We start from the raw sequence: 20,319 nt of genomic DNA, 5'->3' as shown, positions 1-20,319 counted from the left end.
GGTAGAGAGGAGAGAGGGAGGAAGACAAAGACAGAGAGAAGAGAGAGAGGAGCAGAGAGAGGGAAGGAGACAAAGACGGATAAGGGAGAACTGGCAAAGACAGAAAAATAAGGGAAAGAGGAGAGAGAAAGAAGAATGGGGGAGGGTGTGTGGAAGAGAAGACAAACATAGAGAGGAGGGTGAGAAAACAGGATGGTTGTCTAAGGGGATTTTCCTTTTTTTTCAATATTCCTCCTGTCCCACAAGGACCCTGTAATCTTAGTAGGTGAAGGACAGACAGGACATCCTAAGCACATATTTAGACGCCGATGCACCTATAGGCAGTATGAAGACCATGCTTCCATGGGACATAAACTTCTATTTTTCTTCTGCAGTTGGGAAAGCATTGCCCTGATCTACTCTTTTTCCTGATATTCCTTGTGGGCAACAATATAAATATTGAGGTGGAATGTAGAGGAGTCAGAAAAGCTGGAGTTGAGCCTGAACTCTGCCACTTAAGGGACATGTGATTTTGGTTGTCACTTTACCACTCTCTGGGCCTCTGTTTCTTCATCTGTACAATGGGGATAATAATACTCTCCCTACCTCAATGGGGTGGTTCTGGGGCTCAAATGAGAGAGTGGGTATAAAGGCACTTTGTTAAATTGTGAAGAGCTGTCCAGATGTAAGATCTAATGATAATAATGAATATAATTATTAATATAATCACATGGTTGGCCAGGACCTGGAGTGTGATCTGTGGTCAGAGAACAGTTTTCCATGATAATAATAGCTAACATTTACATAGCACTGTGGTTTGCAAAGTGCTTTACAAGATTGATCTTTGTTGAAAATAAAATAAAATTTAATTAAAAAAAAACCCCACCAAAGTGCTTGACCGTGGAGTGAAGTGGCTCAGACCCACATATATGCTTATAGGCTCAGACACACAGAAACACACTCAGACACACTCTAAAAGACATCCTTGGCTTCTCTCTTCTTTGTTGCTGGAAGCTAAGAAACAGCTTTTATTCCTTGCTGTACAACTTGGACATCTTTGTCACTAAGGAAATGAGGGAGCTTCCCTCCCTTATTCAGCAAACATTTACTGAGAACAGATTCTGTGTAAGGCACTGTGTTAGGCCCTGGGGGAGATATAAAGATAAATAGAACAGGGTATCTATCGGCTGAGGCAGCTAGGTGGTCCCCTGTATAGAGTGCTGAGCCTGAAATCAGGAAGATTTCAGTTCAAATCCAGCCTTAAATACTGAAGTGTGACCCTGGGCAAGTCACTTAACTTGCCTGCCTCAGTTTCCTCATATCTAAAGTGGAGACAATAGTAGCAGCTACCTCCGAGGGTTGTTGTGAGGATCAAATGAGATAAGATTTGTGAAGACCCTTAGCACGGTGCCTAGTACATAGTAGGGGCTTAATACATGCTTGTTTCCTTATTTGTTTCCTGATGGTGGTGGAGGTGGGATTGGACCTAGGACCAGGAGCCAAATAATTGCTAGACAAAGTATGATTTGAAAGTAAGAGGCACTATGGTAAAGCAGAAGAAGCAGACAGATCAAAGGTCAGCAAAAGTGACCCATCATGATGTATCCTGGCTGTGTGACTTTGGACAAGTCACTTTTCTGCAGATCTCTCTGTTTCCTCTGCTAAAGGAGGATCATACTTGCATTACCCACCCTGCAAGGTGGTTGCAAAGAAATCACCTTGGAAAACACTTTAAAGCATTCTGGAAATTATTTCAAAGTGCCATCAGAGAAATGTACACGAGGTACTCTGAGAGCCCTATGGGAGGAGAGAGCACTTCCCAGTGGGGAGATGGGGGGAGGTTTCATGAAGCAGGTTCTGCTGTTGCTGGGCCTTGAAGGAGGGAGAAGGCTTTGATAACAAAGATGAGGGATCACTGATCATACACAGAAAGCTGGTAGGGTCCTTGGAGGCCAGTGAGTATAACCCCATTATTTTTGCAAATGAGGAAACTGAGTAATGGAGAGGTTAGTTGACATGTCCAGGGTCCTGTAGCTGGTAAGTGACTGAAGCAGCATTTGAACCCGAGGTCTTCCTAATTCCAAGCCCAGTTCAGGGTCCACTACACCAGGTTGCCTCTTATCGGTGGAGTGTGGAGGGGAGGGCATTCCAAGCTGAGGGAAGAGAGAGGGAGACGAAGTAATGGAAGAGACCAAGACCAGGATGGGGAGGAAGCACCTCCTCTGAGGCTGGGGAGATGAGAGCAGAATGTTAAACAAGTGTCACTCCTTCCCGCTGGGCTGCGGCCACAGAGATTGACTGAGGAACGCTGAGCAGAGCCAGATTGCAGCCCAAATAATCACCGTGTTTGGGTCCGGAGAATGCCTCACCACCCATGGAGGAGCCCTCCACCCCACTGGGCAGGGGGCCTGGGGGTGGTGAGAGCAGGCTACAGGATCGTCTTAGCATTTAGAGGAGTGGTCATTGGCTCACAGACAGTGTGATGATGGTCCTGGGGAGATGCGGGGCTTGGGAGAGAAAAAGGGGAGCAGGAGAGACACAGAGGAGATGGAGACCCAGAGAGGAGGGGTGGGAGAGGGACACAGAGGAAGATGGAGACACAGGGGAAGGGGGGACACAGAGGGAGAGGGAGACACAGGGGAAGGGGGGACACAGAGGAGATGGAGACCCAGAGAGGAGGGGGGGGAGAGGGACACAAGGGAAGGGGGGACACAGAGGGAGATGGAGACACAGGGGAAGGGGGGACACAGAGGGAGATGGAGACCCAGAGAAGAAGGGTGGGAGAAGGACATAGAGGGAGATGGAGACACAGGGGAAGGGGGACACAGAGGGAGAGGGAGACACAGGGGAAGGGGGGACACAGAGGAGATGGAGACCCAGAGAGGAGGGGTGGGAGAGGGACATAGAGGGAGATGGAGATACAGAGAGGAGGGGTGGGGAGAGACACATGGAGGCTGGAACAAAGAGAAGAAGAGGAAGAAAGAAGACAGTGATAAACAGAAAGGCAGGCAGAAACAAGAGAAAAGGGGGAAAGGTGAGACCAAGAAATCGGAGAGAGCAAAACAGTGGGATAGAAAGAAATAGTAACCTAGGAAAAGTGAGGGAGACAGAGAGAGACAGGAGAGAAAAGAAAGGGACAGAGAGACAAATATAAAGGCACAGAAAAGAGAAAACATACACAGAAAAACAGGAAAAATGAGGAGAGATAACAAGAGGCAGACCCAGAGACTGAGAGACACAAACAGAAGGCTATGAAGAGAGGGCAAAAGACTGAGAGACAGATACAGAAGAGGACCACCAAGAAGAAGAAGAAGAGAAAGTTGCTTAAGGACAGGAAAAAAGGCCACCCCCTGGGGTCAGCTTGGTTCTCTGTCAAAGGAATTTCAGGCATCATCTAGCAAATGTGTATGTTGGGCATAGGGGATGTTCTTTGGGGATTGAGATGGTTCTGTTTTAACATCTCTGCCTAATCCCATGGTCCTGAGAGCTGAAATACAGATCTTAAAGGGATATTGGTACTGATTGGGCTTGCTCCTTTCTCTTTGGAAAAAGCCTGCATCCAGACTACCTTAGCATTGCCTAGCTGATTATCCCATATTAGATGTGACCAGATGTCTCCTCTTCCCACCTTTCCCACAGGTAGACAGATGCATAGAGCATTTATTAAGCATCTGTGGCACAGTGGATAGAGCCCTCTGCTTGGAATCTGGGAAACTCGTCTTTATGGGTTCGAATTCGGCCTCAGACACTTAACCAGTTGTGTGACTCTGGGCAAGTCACTTTACCTTGTTCCACCTTTGCTCAGTTTCCTCATCTGTAAAATGAGCTGGAGAAGGAAATAGCAAACCACTCCAACATCTTTGCCAAGGAAACCCCAAATGGGGTCACAGAGAGACAGACAAGACGGAAATTACTCAGTAACAATAAATATCCCCGGCACTGTGTTAAGAAGCAGGCATACAAAATACAAATACAAGAGAACAAAATGGTCCTTGTTTTCTCAAGAAGCTTACATCATAATGGGAAGAAAAAATAAAAAAGGAGATCCAGAAAGAAGGGGCCAGGAAGTAGGGTACTGACTCTCTGAGAGGGAAGGCTGCTGTGAGAATATGGATCAGTGTGGAGAGCCAGTTGAGATGGGAGTGTCGTCAAAGAGGTACCTTTCCTCTCTTGTTCTGGATTCTGGGACTCCCCTTCGAATTACTCCCTTTCCTCAGGGAATTTAATCCTCCGGATAAAGATTCTTTAAATATTTACAAAATATATATTTTTGTTTTTATATAACTTTAATTTCTGTATGTAAATTGCATGTATGTGTATAGAATTTCTGTATAGCCCTTGTAATAAAGCATAAACCATAATGGGGGGAAAAAGACCAATTCAGTAAAAATAACCAACACACTAACCAAATCTTATAACATATACAGTGTTCCATACTCATAGTCCCCCTACCTCTGCAAAGAAGAGAGACTGACTTAAGTCCTTATCTTTTCTCTAGGGTCAAGCTATTATAATATTTTATTATATTATAATTGCATAATGCATTACAATTATACAACATTCGGTATCTAGTTTTTTCTTATCATTTATATTGCTGTAATCATCCTATATATTGTTTTCCAAGTTCTGCATAATTCACTCTACACTGATTCATATTTCTTCCCATGCTCCCCTGAATTCTTCATAGTCATCATTTCCTATGACAGTAATATTCTGTTAATTCTTGTATCAGAATTTGTTTAAACATTCCTCAAACGATAGACATCTACTTTGACTCCAGTTATTTGCTAGCACAACAAGTGCTACTATGAATATTTGGGTGTATATGAGACCTTTCTTTTAGGCTTTCCTGGGACCTCTTCTCTTCCCATTCTTTATTATTTCACTTGGTGATCTCGTCAGCTCCCAAGGATTCAATGATCATCTCTGTGCCAATGATTCTCCAGTTTACTTATCCAGCCCTAACCTCTCTCCTGACCTCCAGTCACATATCCCCCTTGAACATTTCAAAATGGGCATCCCCAAATACATCTCAAATGCAACAAGTGCCAAACAGAACTCATTATCTCCTCCCCTCCTCCCTCCATTTATAGAATTCCTATATTATAGGACTTCCCTCTTATAGTAGAGGGCACCACCATCTTCCTACTCTCCCAGGCTCCCAAACTCCGAGTTGTGACTCTTCTCTCACACCCACCCCATGTATCCAGTTTATTGCCAAGTCCTGCCATTTCTGCCTTTGGAACATTTCTTATATACATCCCCTTTTCTCCACTCACATAGTCACTACCCTGGTACAGGTCCTCATCACCTCTATTACCCATGATCTTCTGGTTGGTCTCTTCCTCGAGTCTCTCCCCATCCCAGTCCTTTCTCTTCTCAGCTGCCAAAGTCATCTTCCTTTGCTTGGGTCTGACCATGTTATACCCCCTACACGACCAACTCCAGTGACTCCCTGTTACCTCCAGGATCAACTATAAAATCCTCTTTTTGCCCTTTAAAACCTTTTACAATCTGTCCTCTATACTGTTGCTCATACAAGACTCTCCATTGCCTTTTCATTGGCTGGTCCCCAGGATTGGAATTTTCTCTTAGTTAACATCTCACATTCTATTATTTTTTAGCTTATGTATGTATTTATTTATTTGGGGGAGGTAGCTGGGGTTAACACAGGGTCATACAGCTGCATTTCAGCTCAGGTCCTCCTGACTCCAGGGCCAGTGCTCTATTCACTACACCACCTAGCTGCCTCAAAATTCCACCTTCTACAAGAGACCTTTTGTAGCTCCCCTTAACTCTAGAGCCTTCCTCTGAGATGATCTCCAATTTACCTTGTATCTATCTTGTTTGAATGTCGTCGTTTGCATATTGTCTCCCCTGTGAGGCTGTGAATTCCTTGAAAGCAAGTTTGCTTTTCTTTGTACCCTTGGTGTTTAGCACAGTATCTGGTACATAGTAGGCACTTTGAAAATGCTTGTTGATTGGTTGACTATACTAGACCTGTTAACAAAAGGAGTTGAAATGAAAGGATTTGGGGGTTAACCTACAAACAAATGAGACAAATCAATGCAAATCAGTGAGCCAAATCAACCCATTCCTCTTCCCCTTAAGCATCCAGGTAAACCAAGGATTGGTCACATAAATTCATAGGATGAAGAATGGGGAGGGGCCAACAAGGAAAAGGGGTGGGGCTAACATGGAAATGAGGTGGGACTAACAAGGAAAGTCTTCTTAGAGGAAAGGACTCAACCCTGGATGGCCAGGTGTCTGAAGAACCAAGGTGTGCCCCCTGCCATCCCAGGAAAATCCCAGTAGGTTTGGTGACATTTCAAGGACTAGGGTAGAGGTAGAAGGGGTTCCTATACCCTTTTATTAATTGAACAAAGAGCCCAAGGTCTGCCTTTGTCTGTGTGACCTTAGGCTAGTCATTCTATCCACCCAGGGCTTTCCTTCTCTTTAAAATGAGAGTGTTAAACTAGGTAATATCTAAGGTCCCTTCCAGCTTTTAGTATATTCCTCTCTCTTTATCATCAGGGTGGGGAGCAACCAAGACAAGAGGAAGGGAGCTGAAATGGGGACTGTGAAATGGTTGAAATTTCTCCTTCGAGGCTATTTGGCCAGAGGTTGGGAGAACAACCACTGCTTGGGGGCAGAGGGATGGACTGATATCTTTTATTTTTTTCAGATTTTCTTTTTGGAGGGGGGAAGGTAGGGCAATTGGGGTTAAGTGACTTGCCCAAGGTCACACAGCTATTTTTTTGCGTGTTTAATGTCTGTGGCTGGATTTGAACTCAGGTCCTCCTGACTCCAGGGCTGGTGCTCTATTCACTGTGTCACCTAGCTGCCCCAATGGATTGACATCTTAAGGCCCCTTCTGCCACTCAACTTCCAAGTAAAGGCTGAACAATCTCAGTTAGTGGAACTAATCCTCTTGGGCTTACTCTTTCAGATCATTACATAAGTTAAAAATCTTCAGGACTCTTCTTTTGGGGAAGGGATGTAGTGAAGCTGTGTAATGGGGGCCTGGTTTGCGTAGAGACTGACAAAAATATCTTCACATTTTGCTATAGAGTTTATTTCTTGGCAAGGCAATTGGGGTTAAGTGACTTGTTCAGGGTCACACAGCTAGTAAATGTCAAGTGTCTGAAGTCCAATTTGAACTCAGGTCTTCCTGACTCTAGGGACAATGCTCTCTATCTACCACACCTCTTAGCTGCTCCCTGCTATAGAATTTAAAAAATCTCCCTTGTGAGAAAGGGGGTCCTCACCTCCGATTTCATAAACAATAGGTAATTATTGGTCAAGAAATTTCCTCTGCCAATGTAAATGAGTCAGTCAGTTATAGTAACATAACAACAATAAAAATATATTAAACATGTGTCTGCTGTGTGCCAGGCACAGTGGTAAGCATTGGGGGTACAAAGAAGGGCAAAAGACAGGAGTTCATAGTCTAATGGAAGAGACATCATGCAAACAACTATTTACAAACAAGCCATATATAACATAAACTGGAAATAATTGGAAGGCCATAGAATTAAGAGGGGTCAGGAAAGGCTTTCCAGAGAAGGTAGGATTTTAGCTGGGACTTTAAGAAAGCCAGGGCAGCCAGGAGGGGGAGATGAGGAGGGAGAGCATTCCAGCACTACATGTGTGAATGGCATGAGGAAACTGCAAAGGTGATGAGGCAGGGAGAGGTTATGAAGAGCTTTAAAAGTCAAACAGAAGTTTTATAAGTGATCCTGGAGGTGACAGGGAGCCCCTGAAGTCATTCAACAACTAACATTTCTAGAGAGCTGCCTAATTTATCCTAACTTCTGGACTAGTGCTCTATCTATCTGTCCATCCATTTATACATCTGTTTGTCTATCTATCTAGTACTATACTGCAGATTATGGAGACTCAGGATTTGAACCTAGGTCCTCAAACACCTCAAATTTCAAGATTTAATTTTTTTTCTTACTGTACAACAATGTCATTTAACTTTTCTGAGGCTTAGTTTTCTCATCTGCAACATGGGGATAGTAAAAACACTTACCTCGGGGTGGCTAGGTGGCACAGTGAGTAAAACACCAGCCCCGGAGTCAGGAGGACCCGAGTTCGGTTTCTGCCTGAGACACTTAACAACCACACACACACACACACACACACACACACACACAAACTAGCCGTGTAACTTAAGTTACTTAACCACAATTGCCCTCCAAAAGGCAAAAAAAACACAAAAAACCACAAAACAAAACAAAACAAAAAAAACACCTACCTCAGAGGCTTGTGAAGATCAAATGAGATAATACATGTAAGGTGATTTGTAAACCTTGAAATGCTATATAAATGGTAGCTCTTTTACTATTGTTATTTGTACTGGGTGCTGAGGGGACTGGTATGAATAGAATATGTGTATATGTGTGTATATGTATGTAACAGGCATGTCCAGAGCAACAGGAAGCAGATGGGGCTTGTCTGAGAAGTCTTAGTGCAGTTGGACATTCAAGTACAGTTATTACCTGTTACCCTGTGTATCATGTTAACCTGACTTGTCTCCCTTATGGGGATCCTGAAATTCAGGAGTGAGCAGAGATGGGGGAGCTTTTCCTGATCTTCCTTGAGGGTGATGCTCACTTTCTCTCCTAAAATTATCTTGTTCGTATTATTTGATTGTGTCTATAGAGTTGTTTTATTCCCTCCTACCCCCACTAGAATGTAAGCTCTCTGAGGGCAGGGACCTTTTTCAGGCTTGTTTTTGTGCTAGACTTATTGTCACCATCCCAGTCCATGCACATTTCCACCAAACTGCCCTGCTTTGTTTCCTGTACTCAGTTTTCCATCTCCCTTCTCCTTTTGCATAGTCTGTCTCCTGTGCTTAAAATGCTCATCATTTCTTGGACTCAATTTCCTTCAGGGCTCGATTCAGCTTTTGCCTTATGGGGGGGGGAGCCATTCTTAATTACTCTAGTCATTAATGATGTATATTTTGTATCTCACCACTACTCACTAGTAGAATATAAGCTTCTTGAGGGCAGGAATTGTTTTTTTCTTTGTATCCCCAGTTCCCTTGCACAGTACCTGGCACATAGTAGGAACTTAATAAATGCTTGTTGGATTTTTCTGACTTATTGAGTGACAGGAGACATTGGGATAAACCCAGAGATCTTAAGGTGGGATGAGAAGAAAACAGAGCCTATGGAGGGGCCATGGACAGGGATGATGTTGGGTGTGTCCTTGGACCCTTGTTTCAAGGGGAACTTACCTTAGGGAGGTGATGGGAATTTGGGAGATGTCATGAACTGGGTGGTCAGGTTCAGGGTTGAGGTCTCTCTCTCTAGCCTCCTGAGTTAGTAGTTATCTCTCTGTGTCCCCCCAGATCCCTCAGATCAGCTACGCATCCACAGCTCCTGACCTGAGTGACAACAGCCGTTATGACTTCTTCTCCCGAGTGGTGCCCTCTGACACATACCAGGCTCAGGCCATGGTGGACATCGTCCGTGCCCTCAAGTGGAACTACGTGTCCACTCTGGCCTCAGAGGGCAGCTATGGCGAGAGTGGGGTGGAGGCCTTCGTCCAGAAGTCCCGCGAGGATGGTGAGCCAGTCACCCCATGGGGGTGTGTGTCTGTGTCTCTATGTGTTTGGGGGTGGGACTTGAGGTGGAGGTAAGAACTCGGGATAGAATATCCAGTGTGGTTAAAATCTCAGCCTCTATGGGTAGACTTACCTCTCTTTCTTGTTCCTGTGTTTTTTAAGAGAGGCCTTTTGATAATATATTTATGTATCATGATTAGATTCAGATATTCAGATGGTAGATTCCTCATAGACTTTTAGAATTGGAAGACTTTGGAGGTGATCAAATCCAACCTGTTCCTAATCAGAACCCTTCTCTAATTGATCCTGGATAAGATGATCATCTAACTTGTCCTCAAAATCCTCTAGTGGTGGGGAAACCCACCACCTCTGGAGGCAGTCCATTTCAACTCAGAGTCCCTCTAATTATTAGGATGTATGTCCTTACATCAGTCTAAAATTTACCTTTCACCCAATGGTCCATGTTTTACCCTCTGGGACCAAGCAGAACAAATTCAGTTCTTTTTCCACAATGGTGACCTGTTGAACACTTGGAAAGATCTAATTCCACTCCATTCCCAAGTCATAAAATAGCTGACTTTCTCTTAGAACTCATAGAATCTTCCAGCTGGAAGTGACCATAGAAAATATTCAACTTTTTTTTTTTTGTTTTGGTATCATGGACCACCTTTGTCAGTCTAGTGAAACCTCTGAATCCCTTCTCAGAATAATGTTTTTAAATGCATAAAATGAAATACATAGGATCACAAAAGAAACCAATTCTAGTAAAACAAAGATATGATTATTTTGCCATGTAAGTTTATGGATCTGACTCAGACTTACAGGGTTCTGTGATCTCCAAGTCAAGAGCCCTTGCCATAGGTATCTAGTCTAACCTACTCTCCCTTTCCCCCAAGGAGTCCCTTCTACAATAGGTGGCCATCTCATTTCTGCTTGAATACCTCCGAGAATAGGGCATTCGTTAAAGCCATCCGTTTCATTCGTGGAAAGCTCTAATCACTAGAAAGTTCTTTCTAACAGAGCCCGAATCTGCCTCCTTGAACTTCTGCGTAGGGGTGCTTGTTTTGCTCTGGGTAGCTACACAGACCAAGTCTCATTCCTTTTTTTCTTGGTAGCCCTTCAGATATTTGAAAATAGCTTTCATCTTCTCACTTAATGTTTCTCCTCCAGGCTAAATATTCCTAGCTCCTTCAGCCAATCCTTGGGATGGCGTGGCTTGGAGTCCTCTTCCCAGTTTGACCATCTTCCCCTGGTCGCCATTTTGTCAGTGTACTTCTGAAAATATGGCATCTGAAACTGAACACATCACTCCAGGTGTAGTCTGACTTGGGGCAGAGTGCAGTGGGACTGTCATCTCCCAGGTTTTGTTCCATAAACCTCTATTAATGCAATCTAATATCCCACTAGCTTCTTTAGCTATCGTGTCATACTGATGGTTCTTGTTGACCTTGTGGCCTGTCCCAGGCCAGTTTCAACCAGAGCTTTCACATGTGAGCAGAGGAGCAAATTGAAGTTCTGAGGACTCCGTTGTTTTTCACATGAATTTCTCTCCTTTCAGACATGGAATGGAGGAAGGAAGAGGTTAAGCTTCTTGAGGGCAGGCACTGTCTTTTGCCTTTTTGTGTATCTCCAGCACTTAGCATGGTGACTGCCATATGGCAGGCACTTAATAAATGTTTATCGATTGATTGAAGGTCAAGGGTGGATGATGGTGTTGATTCAGGTGTATTTGGGGCTGTTAGGGAGATGACTTTTATGGATGTGATGGACAAGCAGCTAGCCTGGATGTGGGATTGGGAGGGGTAGAGGTTAAGTGACCTGCCTAGTCACACAGCTAGTAAATGTGTAAGGTTGTATTTAAACTCAGGTCTTCCTGACTCTAGAACCAACACTTTTATTCACCTAGCTGGGAAGAACAGAGTAATAGAGGAATTTGGCAAATGAAAAGCTTAGAGGAAGGAAGGAGGCCCTTAACTACAATGATAGCCATGGGACAGCCTCTCTCTGTTTTTGTGATTAGGTGTGAGGGATTCTGGGAAAGCCCCACTCCACATGTTTCAATGCTTGTAATTTCATCATTAGAATCACCCACCCTGAATCACAGAATGTTAGGGCTAAAAGAAACTTAGGACACCATCTAATTGAACCTCTTCATGATGAGATTAGAGTGCAGAAAGGTTAGTTGATGTGTCCCAAGGACACACTTGAACCTAGCTCTTTTGATTCTGAGGGCAGTGTGGTTTCCATGGTCCTAGGATGCCTCCACACTTTGGGCTCAGGTATTGTTTTTGGAAGGTCTCTGATACCCAGTAGGGGTATCAGGTTAACCCATTCATTAACCCAGCAGGACTCTGAAGGAATGAGGCAGGGGCCACGTAAGTTTTGATGGGGGAGGGGAGGAAGGAAATAAAGGAGTAGAATAGGAAGGGAACAGCCACATTAAGCTACCTTAAGAAATGTGAGATAGTATAAAGACAATGCTGTGGAAAAAACATTGGCCTGGGAGTCATGAGACCCAGTTTCGAATGCTGCTGCTTACCATGTGACATTGGGAAAATCACTTTCTGGCCCTCAGTTTCCTCCTCTGTAAAATGAGGGGTTGGACTCTACAATGTGTAAAAAACCCTTCTTGGCTCTGTCATCCTGTGTTTCTATATGGTTCTAGGTCACTGGGTGCCAGGGGATGGAACCCTGAAGACTAATTTAGCTTCTTACAGTTTTCCCCAAGGGGAGCTTTCAGCAGAAATGCTGGACAGGCTAGATGCTAGAGGAAGGGAAGAGGGGTTTGCTCTGGAGTCCACAAGCCATGCTGGAGGGAGAGGGGAGCAGGGGCTTGCCTAGCTATGGCAGAATTCTCTCTCCCTCCATCCACTTTCCTGCCCCTTTACACTCCCAGCAATGCTGACTAACCCTCTCCCTCCTCCCAGCCTCCCTGCCCTAGCCTCCTGACAGCTGATGCTTGGGTCTCTAAATAGCTTAATGTATGCTTCCCCGACCTTGCCTGAAAGTCTCTCTATATATTTATACCTTCACAGCCCAGGATTATAATTGCTTTTCATAAGGACCACATAGTGTCCAAATGCTGGCCGTTGGTAATACCCTGCAGGCCTAATCCTGCTATAAATCTCACATAAGCCCTTTTAATTGTATAGTTGAAGCGGCCTCTGGTTCCTGCAATGAGGCTGGAGGGAGCCCAGGAAGTGGGGCAGTGTTGATGGATGGGCCCAGTTCCCAGCCTCCCCAGCTGAGGCCCTGGAAGGGGGAGCAGAGGAAAAGACAAACCCTGACTTCCCCTCCCCTCTTCCTGGGCCATTTCTCTCTTCTTGAGGCCTACCTGTCTAGATGTTAGGGGCCCAAGCAGTGAAAGAGATAGATAAAGCAGATATGGGGTGTGTATGTATCTTTGTGTGTGGGTACTTCCTGGACTGTACTGGGTTACTGTGGAGTAGACCTCTTACCCCTCGCTCAGCCTGAGGCTGAGAGAGATCAGGTCTCTTCATCTCCCCTCCCTTCTCCACCTGCCCAGAACAAGGCCCACTCCCCCGCCTTGTGCCCGGGCTGTGCCCTCCTTGAGTAAACAATGAGCCAATTACCACAGCCCCCAGCTTGTTAAATGAAATTTGATGGGGAGGGGGTGGGTGGAGAACGGCTTTAGCCCAAGTGAAAGACAGAAGGAGAAAAACTGCTGCTCTCTAGATCTCCAAATTGAAATCTGAATTGAGTGGCCGGTAGAAAGGGTCTGATGTACCTTGTAGCCTAATCCCTTCGAAAGATTAAAGATGTCTTTGGCCCGTATATTGTATTGATTCATCTTCTGAAATATAAATCATTTGTGAGCCTCTTGGCAGCCTGAGCAGCAGCATTGAGGAGCTGCAGCTGGAGTTGGGCGGTGGTGAGGAGTGGGGTGGAGGGAGAGGAAGGGACAGGAGGGATGCTCACTTCTCTGAGGATGAATAGGGACAGCCTAATGAGCAGGGGCAACTGGCTTGGGGGCCTTCTGTCACTGCTCTGAGCTGAGGAGCTGACTTGTGAAGGAATGAACTGCTGCCTTCGGGGAGAGGGAGGGAGAAAGAGAAGGGGAGGGAAAGAGAAGGGGATGGAGAGGAGAGAGGGAGAGGGGAAAAAAGGGGGAAAGAAGGGGGGATGGAGAAGAAAGAGGAAAGGGGAGAAAGGAGAGGGGGGATGAAAAAGAGAGAGAGGAGGGGGGAGGGGGAAGAGAGGGAAAGGGGAGAGAGGAGAGAGAAGGGGGGAAGAAAAAGGAGGGGGGGAAGAAGAAGAGAGGGAGTGGGGAGAGAGGAGGGGGAAGTAGGAAAAAGTACAAGATTAGATCCCAAAGGGTAGAATCATTCTTTGGTTAGTCTTGGTTGAACCTTCTCTCATTCAAATTATGGAAAGGGAGAGAGGGGATTATGTTCTACATGAGAGTCTGGAAGAGCCAGGAGGGAATTCCACTGTTCCAAGAGAGCTACAGAGGAATTGGTGGCAGCTAAAAAGACAGTCTGATTCCCCAGCAGGTCTGTGATCCTTGCCTAGCACATGTAGTAAGAAGAAATTTTCCTGGGTTCGAGTTTCTTATCTGGACTCGATTGCCTCTGTGTCTTTTCGTGAGTCCCTTCATTCCTCTGGGCCTCTGTTTCATCCCCTCTTTAAACTGAGGCTAAAGATCTGGAATGAGAGTGAAGAAGCATTTCTTCAGTGCCAAGCACTGTGCTGAGTAAGCCTTGGACACACATCTTTTAAGAGTGAGGTATTTGCTGCTCTCAAGGTATTCACACTCTAACTGGAGGGAGACATGTCAGAAAAGAAAGCGTAGCTGCCAGGCAGATGAAAAGCTCTGGAAAGCTTGAGTGCAGCCAGGGGCAAATGTCAAGTCTCAGTGGTGCTCAGGTGTTACCTAAGTCGACCAGAAGACAGCGCTGTGAGACTGTGGAGCCTGAAGACAGGGCAGATGGTGAGGCCTACTGGTCTCCAGTTCACGAGAAGGTATGGAGTTTTTGACTCCCATTCCCTTCAAACCCTTTGAGCAGTCAAGCAGCCCAGGTGAAGAAGGAAGGCAAAGGGGAGGGTGCTCCCTATGGTGGCACTGTCTCTCTGGATGGGTTCTGAGATGGCAAGGAGGCAGATCTCCAGGATCTCTCCTAGTTCGGACATTTTGTGTTCCAAGATCCTTTCCACCTTTGATAATCCAAGCTTTGTTTTCTGACATTCTAAACTCTTAAGGTGGGCAGCTAGATAGTTCAGTGAATAGAGTATCAGACCTGGAGTCTGAGAAGACCTGAGTTCAAATTGAGCCACAGACACTGTGATGTGTGACCCTAGGCAAGTCACTTAACCCATTTTGCCTCAGTTTCCTCATCTGTAAAAGTAGGAGAAGGAAATGGAAAACCACTCCAATATCTTTGCCAGAAAACAACAAAAAGGATCACAAAGAGTCAGATGAGACTGAAACTACTGAATGGCAACAAAGCTCTTAAGTTCCTTCTAGCTCTGAGATTCTGTTTTCTAACATTCTTTCCAGTAGATATTCTAACATTTCATGTTCTGTGTCCTAGCATTCTGTGTTCTAAAGTCCTTTCCATGTCTGTCATTTTTTTGATGATATAGACTTTCCTCTTGATTTATCTTTCTTAAAAGAAATGTTTTATTGATAACTTTTTTTCCTGACATCTCCATAATTTCATCTCTCTTGCTCCTCCTTCCTCGACTGACCTTTCTCTTGGCAAAGAAAAAGAAACAAAGGTTCAAATCAGGGACCACATTCTGTCCTTGTATACAATAGTCTATCCCAGTAGTAGGACCATTGCTAGTTTTTCTTTTTAAAATGCCTATTTCTGTCTCCTGCTTTTATATCTCTTTCATCTCCAGATATATCCCTTCCCTTTCCCCATAACAAAATACCAAAAAAAAAAGAAAAAAAAGCAGTTTTGCAAATCCAACCAACACATCAGAATCTGACTGCACATTCAGTGTTTCTCTTCCATAGCCCCCCACCTCTGTGATGAAGAGGAGGTGAATTCTTTTCATGTCTTCCTCCATGCCAGGCATTAGTAATTATAATTAAACTTCATTCAGTTTCAGCTAGGTGTTGCAGTGGATAGAATGCGGGGCCAGAGTCAGGAGAACTTGAATTCAAATTTTACCTTAGATACTACGTGGGCAAGATATTTAACCTCTGTTTGCCTTAGTTCTCTCAACTGTAAAATGGGGATAATTATAGCACTTACTTTCCAGGGTTGTTGTGAGGATGAAATGAGACAATATTTGTAAAGTGCGACAGTGCCTAGAACATAGTAGGCATAATATATCTTATTTTTATATAATTATATATATAATTTATTATATTATATATTTATATATAATTATATAATATAATACACATATATAGTATATATGAAGATATATGTGTATATGTAATTATATAGACTTATTGCATATAAATGATTATTTCCTTCCCTCCCCTTTTTTATTCCATTTATAAAGAAAGAGAAGAAAAGCTGTTCTGCAAAGCTAACCAACACATCAGAATTTTATTCTGATAATTTTATTCCATTTATTCCATCTTGTGGCCATTGTACTGGTCACATAGTAGGTGCTCAATAAGCTCCTGTTGATTGGTTGGTTAATTGGTTGTGTAGTTGTACTCAGTACCTACTGACTGTATATTGTTTCCCAGCTATACTTGTTTCACTTTGCATCAGTTCATGTAAGTCTTAATATGCTTCTCTGTATTCTTCATGTTAGTCATTCCTCATGGAATAGTAATATTCCATTGGATTCTTGCACCATCTTCATTGTCTTTTCAGTTACTTAGGGTTGGACTTACCTTTCTGATTGATTCTTAATGGGTCCCCCCAGCACCCCAATACTACAGCCTCATACACATTCTTAGTTTCCAGCATCGTGGGCAAGCAAGGAGGGGTTGCTCTTGCTTTCATAAGCATCAAGAGTGTCATATATCTAATCTGAGCTTCCTACAAACCATGTGAAATAGCATCTAGAATGGGAACCTGGTTCTGATACCCAAATTCAAATCTCTTCCCATTATGCAACAGGAGTATGTATCATACAAGTGTATCAGAATGTTATCTGCTTTTCATATGCATGATGGGTGCCATATTGCCCGCCTTCTCAATGAGTGGGGGAGGGGCAGGAGGGAAGGAGAGAATTTAGAACTCAAAATTTAAAAAAAGAATGTTAAAAAAAATAAAAGCATATATATATATATGAAAGAATATTAGCTCCTGGAAAACAGGGGCTTGTTTATTTTTGCCATTGTATCCCTAGTACCTATCATGGTGCATGGCACATAGGAGATACCTATGCTGATCAGCTATACTATTCTGGCTCTGAAGGCCCATCTGGGACTTAGAATGGGGTCATTGTTGGGATGGGTAGCTAGGTGGCACAGTGGAAGAGGCCTGGAGTCATGTGTGGTCTCAGACACTTTCTAGCTGTGTGACTCTGGGAAAGTCACTTAGCCCTGTTTGCCTCAGTTTCCTCCTCTGTAAAATGGGCGGGAGAAGAAAATGGCAAATTACTCTAGTATCTATGCCAAGAAAACTCTAAATGGGGCCAGGAAGAGTTGGACACAACTCAAACGACCACCACCACCACTGCCACCAATTGTTGGGATCAAGATGGTGGCACTATGGAAGGTAAAGGATGCAGAGGAGCTGAATGTAAGTTCATTAATTTATCCAGTTGTTATCAAGTGCTTGCCCCACATTTGGTGTTGTACTAGGTGCTATATAAGTGAGACAATGATGTCCCTGTCCCCAGGTAGCCTACACAGTCTAGTAGAGAAGATGAGACAGGTCCACAGCTCAATAAGCAAAACTCACCTTAATTAATACAGCACTTCTGTAATTATATGCCCTTTCACATCCATTATCTCACAATGTAGACAGAAGAGTCAGGGATTATTACACTCATTTCACAGATTGTGAAGTTGAGCCCCAGAGAAGTATAGACAGTTGACCATAAGGTCCATTGTTTAGTAAGTGGCAAAGCCAGGACTGAAGTTTCTTGACTCCTCCCCGGACTTGATGTTCCTCCCCCAACACCAGGCAGCAGCTGACACCCCTCTTGTCTGAGAGGAGCAGGCAGTATGTGCTTGGAAGGCTCTGCTCACTCCCCACTCCTGGCCAGGGCCTGACTCTTGTCTCTTGGGTAACTTGGTTGGGGGAGAACCCAGAGGATTTGTGTCATTAGTTGGACTTCAGAGAACTCAGAGCTTTAGGATGAAGATCAAGGTGAGGGAAAAGCAGGACTGAAGGCAAATTCCCCTGGACTCGTTCTGAGTGGAAGAGCATGTGCCCAGGAAATTGCCTGTGGGTCAGTGAGGTATGTGACCCAGGAATGGCTTATGGCATCCAAATACCTGGAAGGGCTGGTCACTGGGTGGGATCGGGATGAAGATAACCAATAACATTCATATTTATATAAAACTTTAAGATGTGCAAAGCACTTTATATACACTATCAGATCAAATGGAAGATGGCAGGGTAGGATAGTGGACGAAGGCTAAGATTTGGATTTAAAAGACCTGGTTTTAAATCCTTCCTTTGTTACCTATATGTCACCTTGACTAAGTCACTTTTGCTTTAGAGAGGGCCTCAATTTCCTTATCTGTAAAATGAGGGAGTTGACTAGATGGCCTCTGAGCTGATCCTATGTATCGGCAGGGAGTTGTCTCAGCCCTTCCCTCCTTGGCCCTCATGTGTTCTGTCTCAGGGTCTGCAGATGAGCCTTCTTGACCCTCTGCATCCCAGGAAGGAATTCTCATTAGGTACCTCAGGGTCTCCTAGTAAGAACCCTGGATCTGGAGCAGGAGATCCATCACGAACTACATTTTTAATGTTGGGAAAATAACTCTTCTGAGCCTCAGAGAGACCTCGGTTCCTCCTCTATAACAGAAGATATCGACCTCATCCCTCTTTTAGGACTTCAAGGGTCTACACATTTATGTTGGGGTGGAAGCTCCCTACCCAGATCAAGATCTTAGCCCATCTGCACTTTAGTGGACCATCTCTGTAAGTTGGTATGATCAAGAATTCTTCTCATGTGGTGCCATCATCCCCCGGGAAGGGATGGACCTTTCAGAATGTAGCTAGGCTGGTCCTTAGGTGACAGGCACATAGGGCCACGGGTTCATAGGATTATGGGAGGGGCCACTGAATCCAGCAATGAGAGGTCAGATAACTTACCAAGGTCTCACAAATAGTACGAGGCAGAGCCTCCAGGCCTGTAGGCAGTGAGGGACAATGGAAGCATCACTCGTTGGATAGTTCAGATACCACAGCTCATGCTTTTGACCCGTGTGACCTTGGGCTAGTCATTCAGATTCTTCAAGCCTCACTTTGCTTACCTGTAAAATGGAGAGTTGGACCAGAGGCCCCTGAGGCCCTTTTATCTCTAGATCTAGATGCCTAGGATCCAACTCAAAGTCCTTCTGGGTCAGTAGGCCCAGACAGAGCTTGTGTAGCCCAGAGTCAGTCAATAGTCAAGAAATGTTTAGGAAGCATCTACTATGTGTCAAGCACTGTGCTAAGCTCCAATGAATCAAAGAGTATGTGTTAAGCACTTGGGTGTGCCAAGCACTATACTGAAGGCTGGGTGTAGAAAGAAAAAGCAAGGGGAGGCTAGGAGGTACAGTGACTAGAGCACCAGCCCTGGAGTCAGGAGGACCTGAGTTCAAATCTGGCCTCAGACACTTAACTAGCTGTGTGACCTTGGGTAAGTCACTTAACCCCAATTGCCCTGCCTTTCCCCCCTCCAAAAAAAAAAAAGAAAAAACAGTTCTTGCCCTCAAGGAATTCACAGTCAAATCAGGGAGGTGTACATTTACATATACACACGTGTATATGCAAATATATGTATATATTGACATGTATACACATATATATGTGTCTCTGTGTGTGTATATATTATATATATACATATATATATATATATATATTACTGGAAACAGAGTAGGTTTAAGATAATCTTAGAAGAGACTGGTGGGACCCAGAGAGGGAAGGAAGCCAGGGATTCTAAAGAGTCAGAGATGAGAGGGCTTGGAGACATGCCACAATGGCTCAGCCTCCATACCACAGTGAGGTCTTTGGGGGGGGCACTTTCCCTTGACATTATCTTGTATCTATTTCATGTCTAGTGTATACACATAATAATAAAATAATAGCTAGCACTGTTATAATGCTTTAAGGTTTGCAAAGCATTTTGTAAACATCTGACTTTATCCCCACGATGACTCTGGGAGGCATATATTTGGGCAGCTAGGTGGTGTGATGGGTAGAGCACTGGAGCCGGAGTTAGTAGTTCAGATTCTATCTCAGATATGTACTACCTTAGCTGTGTGACCCTGGGCAAGTCACTTAATTGCTATCTGACTTTATTTCCTCATCTGTCAAATACAGATAGAAGTTCTTTTTGGGCCCAGAAAGCAGGGGCTGGGAGAAATGGGTGGAAGCTGTAAAGATGCCAGTTTAGACTTGATGACAGAAAAAAAAGCCCCAAGCAGCTTTCTAGCAATTAAAGCTGTCCAGAGCAGGATGACATGCCTCTTAGGTGGTGGGTTTCCCTTCCTTGAAAGTCTTCAGGCAGATGCTGGGTGCTTACTTGTCAGGTACATTTTATTAGGGATTCATTTCAAGTGTGAGTTGGACTAGATGGCTGATGAGGTCATTCCAACTGTGAAATACTGTAATTTTGTGATGCTACGAGTGTCTCCCCTGCAAGGGAGCTCTTGGCATGGTGCATCT

At 44.3% G+C, this 20,319-nt stretch overlaps 1 protein-coding gene across 1 annotated transcript in view; it reads left to right on the top strand.

Moving 5' to 3' along the window:
* The window catches only part of GRM4 (glutamate metabotropic receptor 4), a 316,120-nt gene that overhangs the window by 112,560 nt on the left and 183,241 nt on the right, over window positions 1-20,319 (top strand). Inside the window, exon 2 of the mRNA XM_069073478.1 lies at window positions 9,341-9,557. Within this exon, the coding sequence (XP_068929579.1) occupies window positions 9,341-9,557 (217 nt within the window). The remainder of the gene's footprint in view (window positions 1-9,340; window positions 9,558-20,319) is intronic.

The sequence above is a fragment of the Petaurus breviceps genome, unplaced genomic scaffold (genome assembly GCF_028583685.1).
Source record: "Petaurus breviceps papuanus isolate PSGF00001 unplaced genomic scaffold, PetGlider_PUasm1.0 90865, whole genome shotgun sequence".
Lineage (NCBI taxonomy): Eukaryota > Metazoa > Chordata > Mammalia > Diprotodontia > Petauridae > Petaurus > Petaurus breviceps.
The sequence above is the reverse complement of the archived record's forward strand: the minus strand, read 5'-3'. Positions and strand labels throughout refer to the sequence as shown.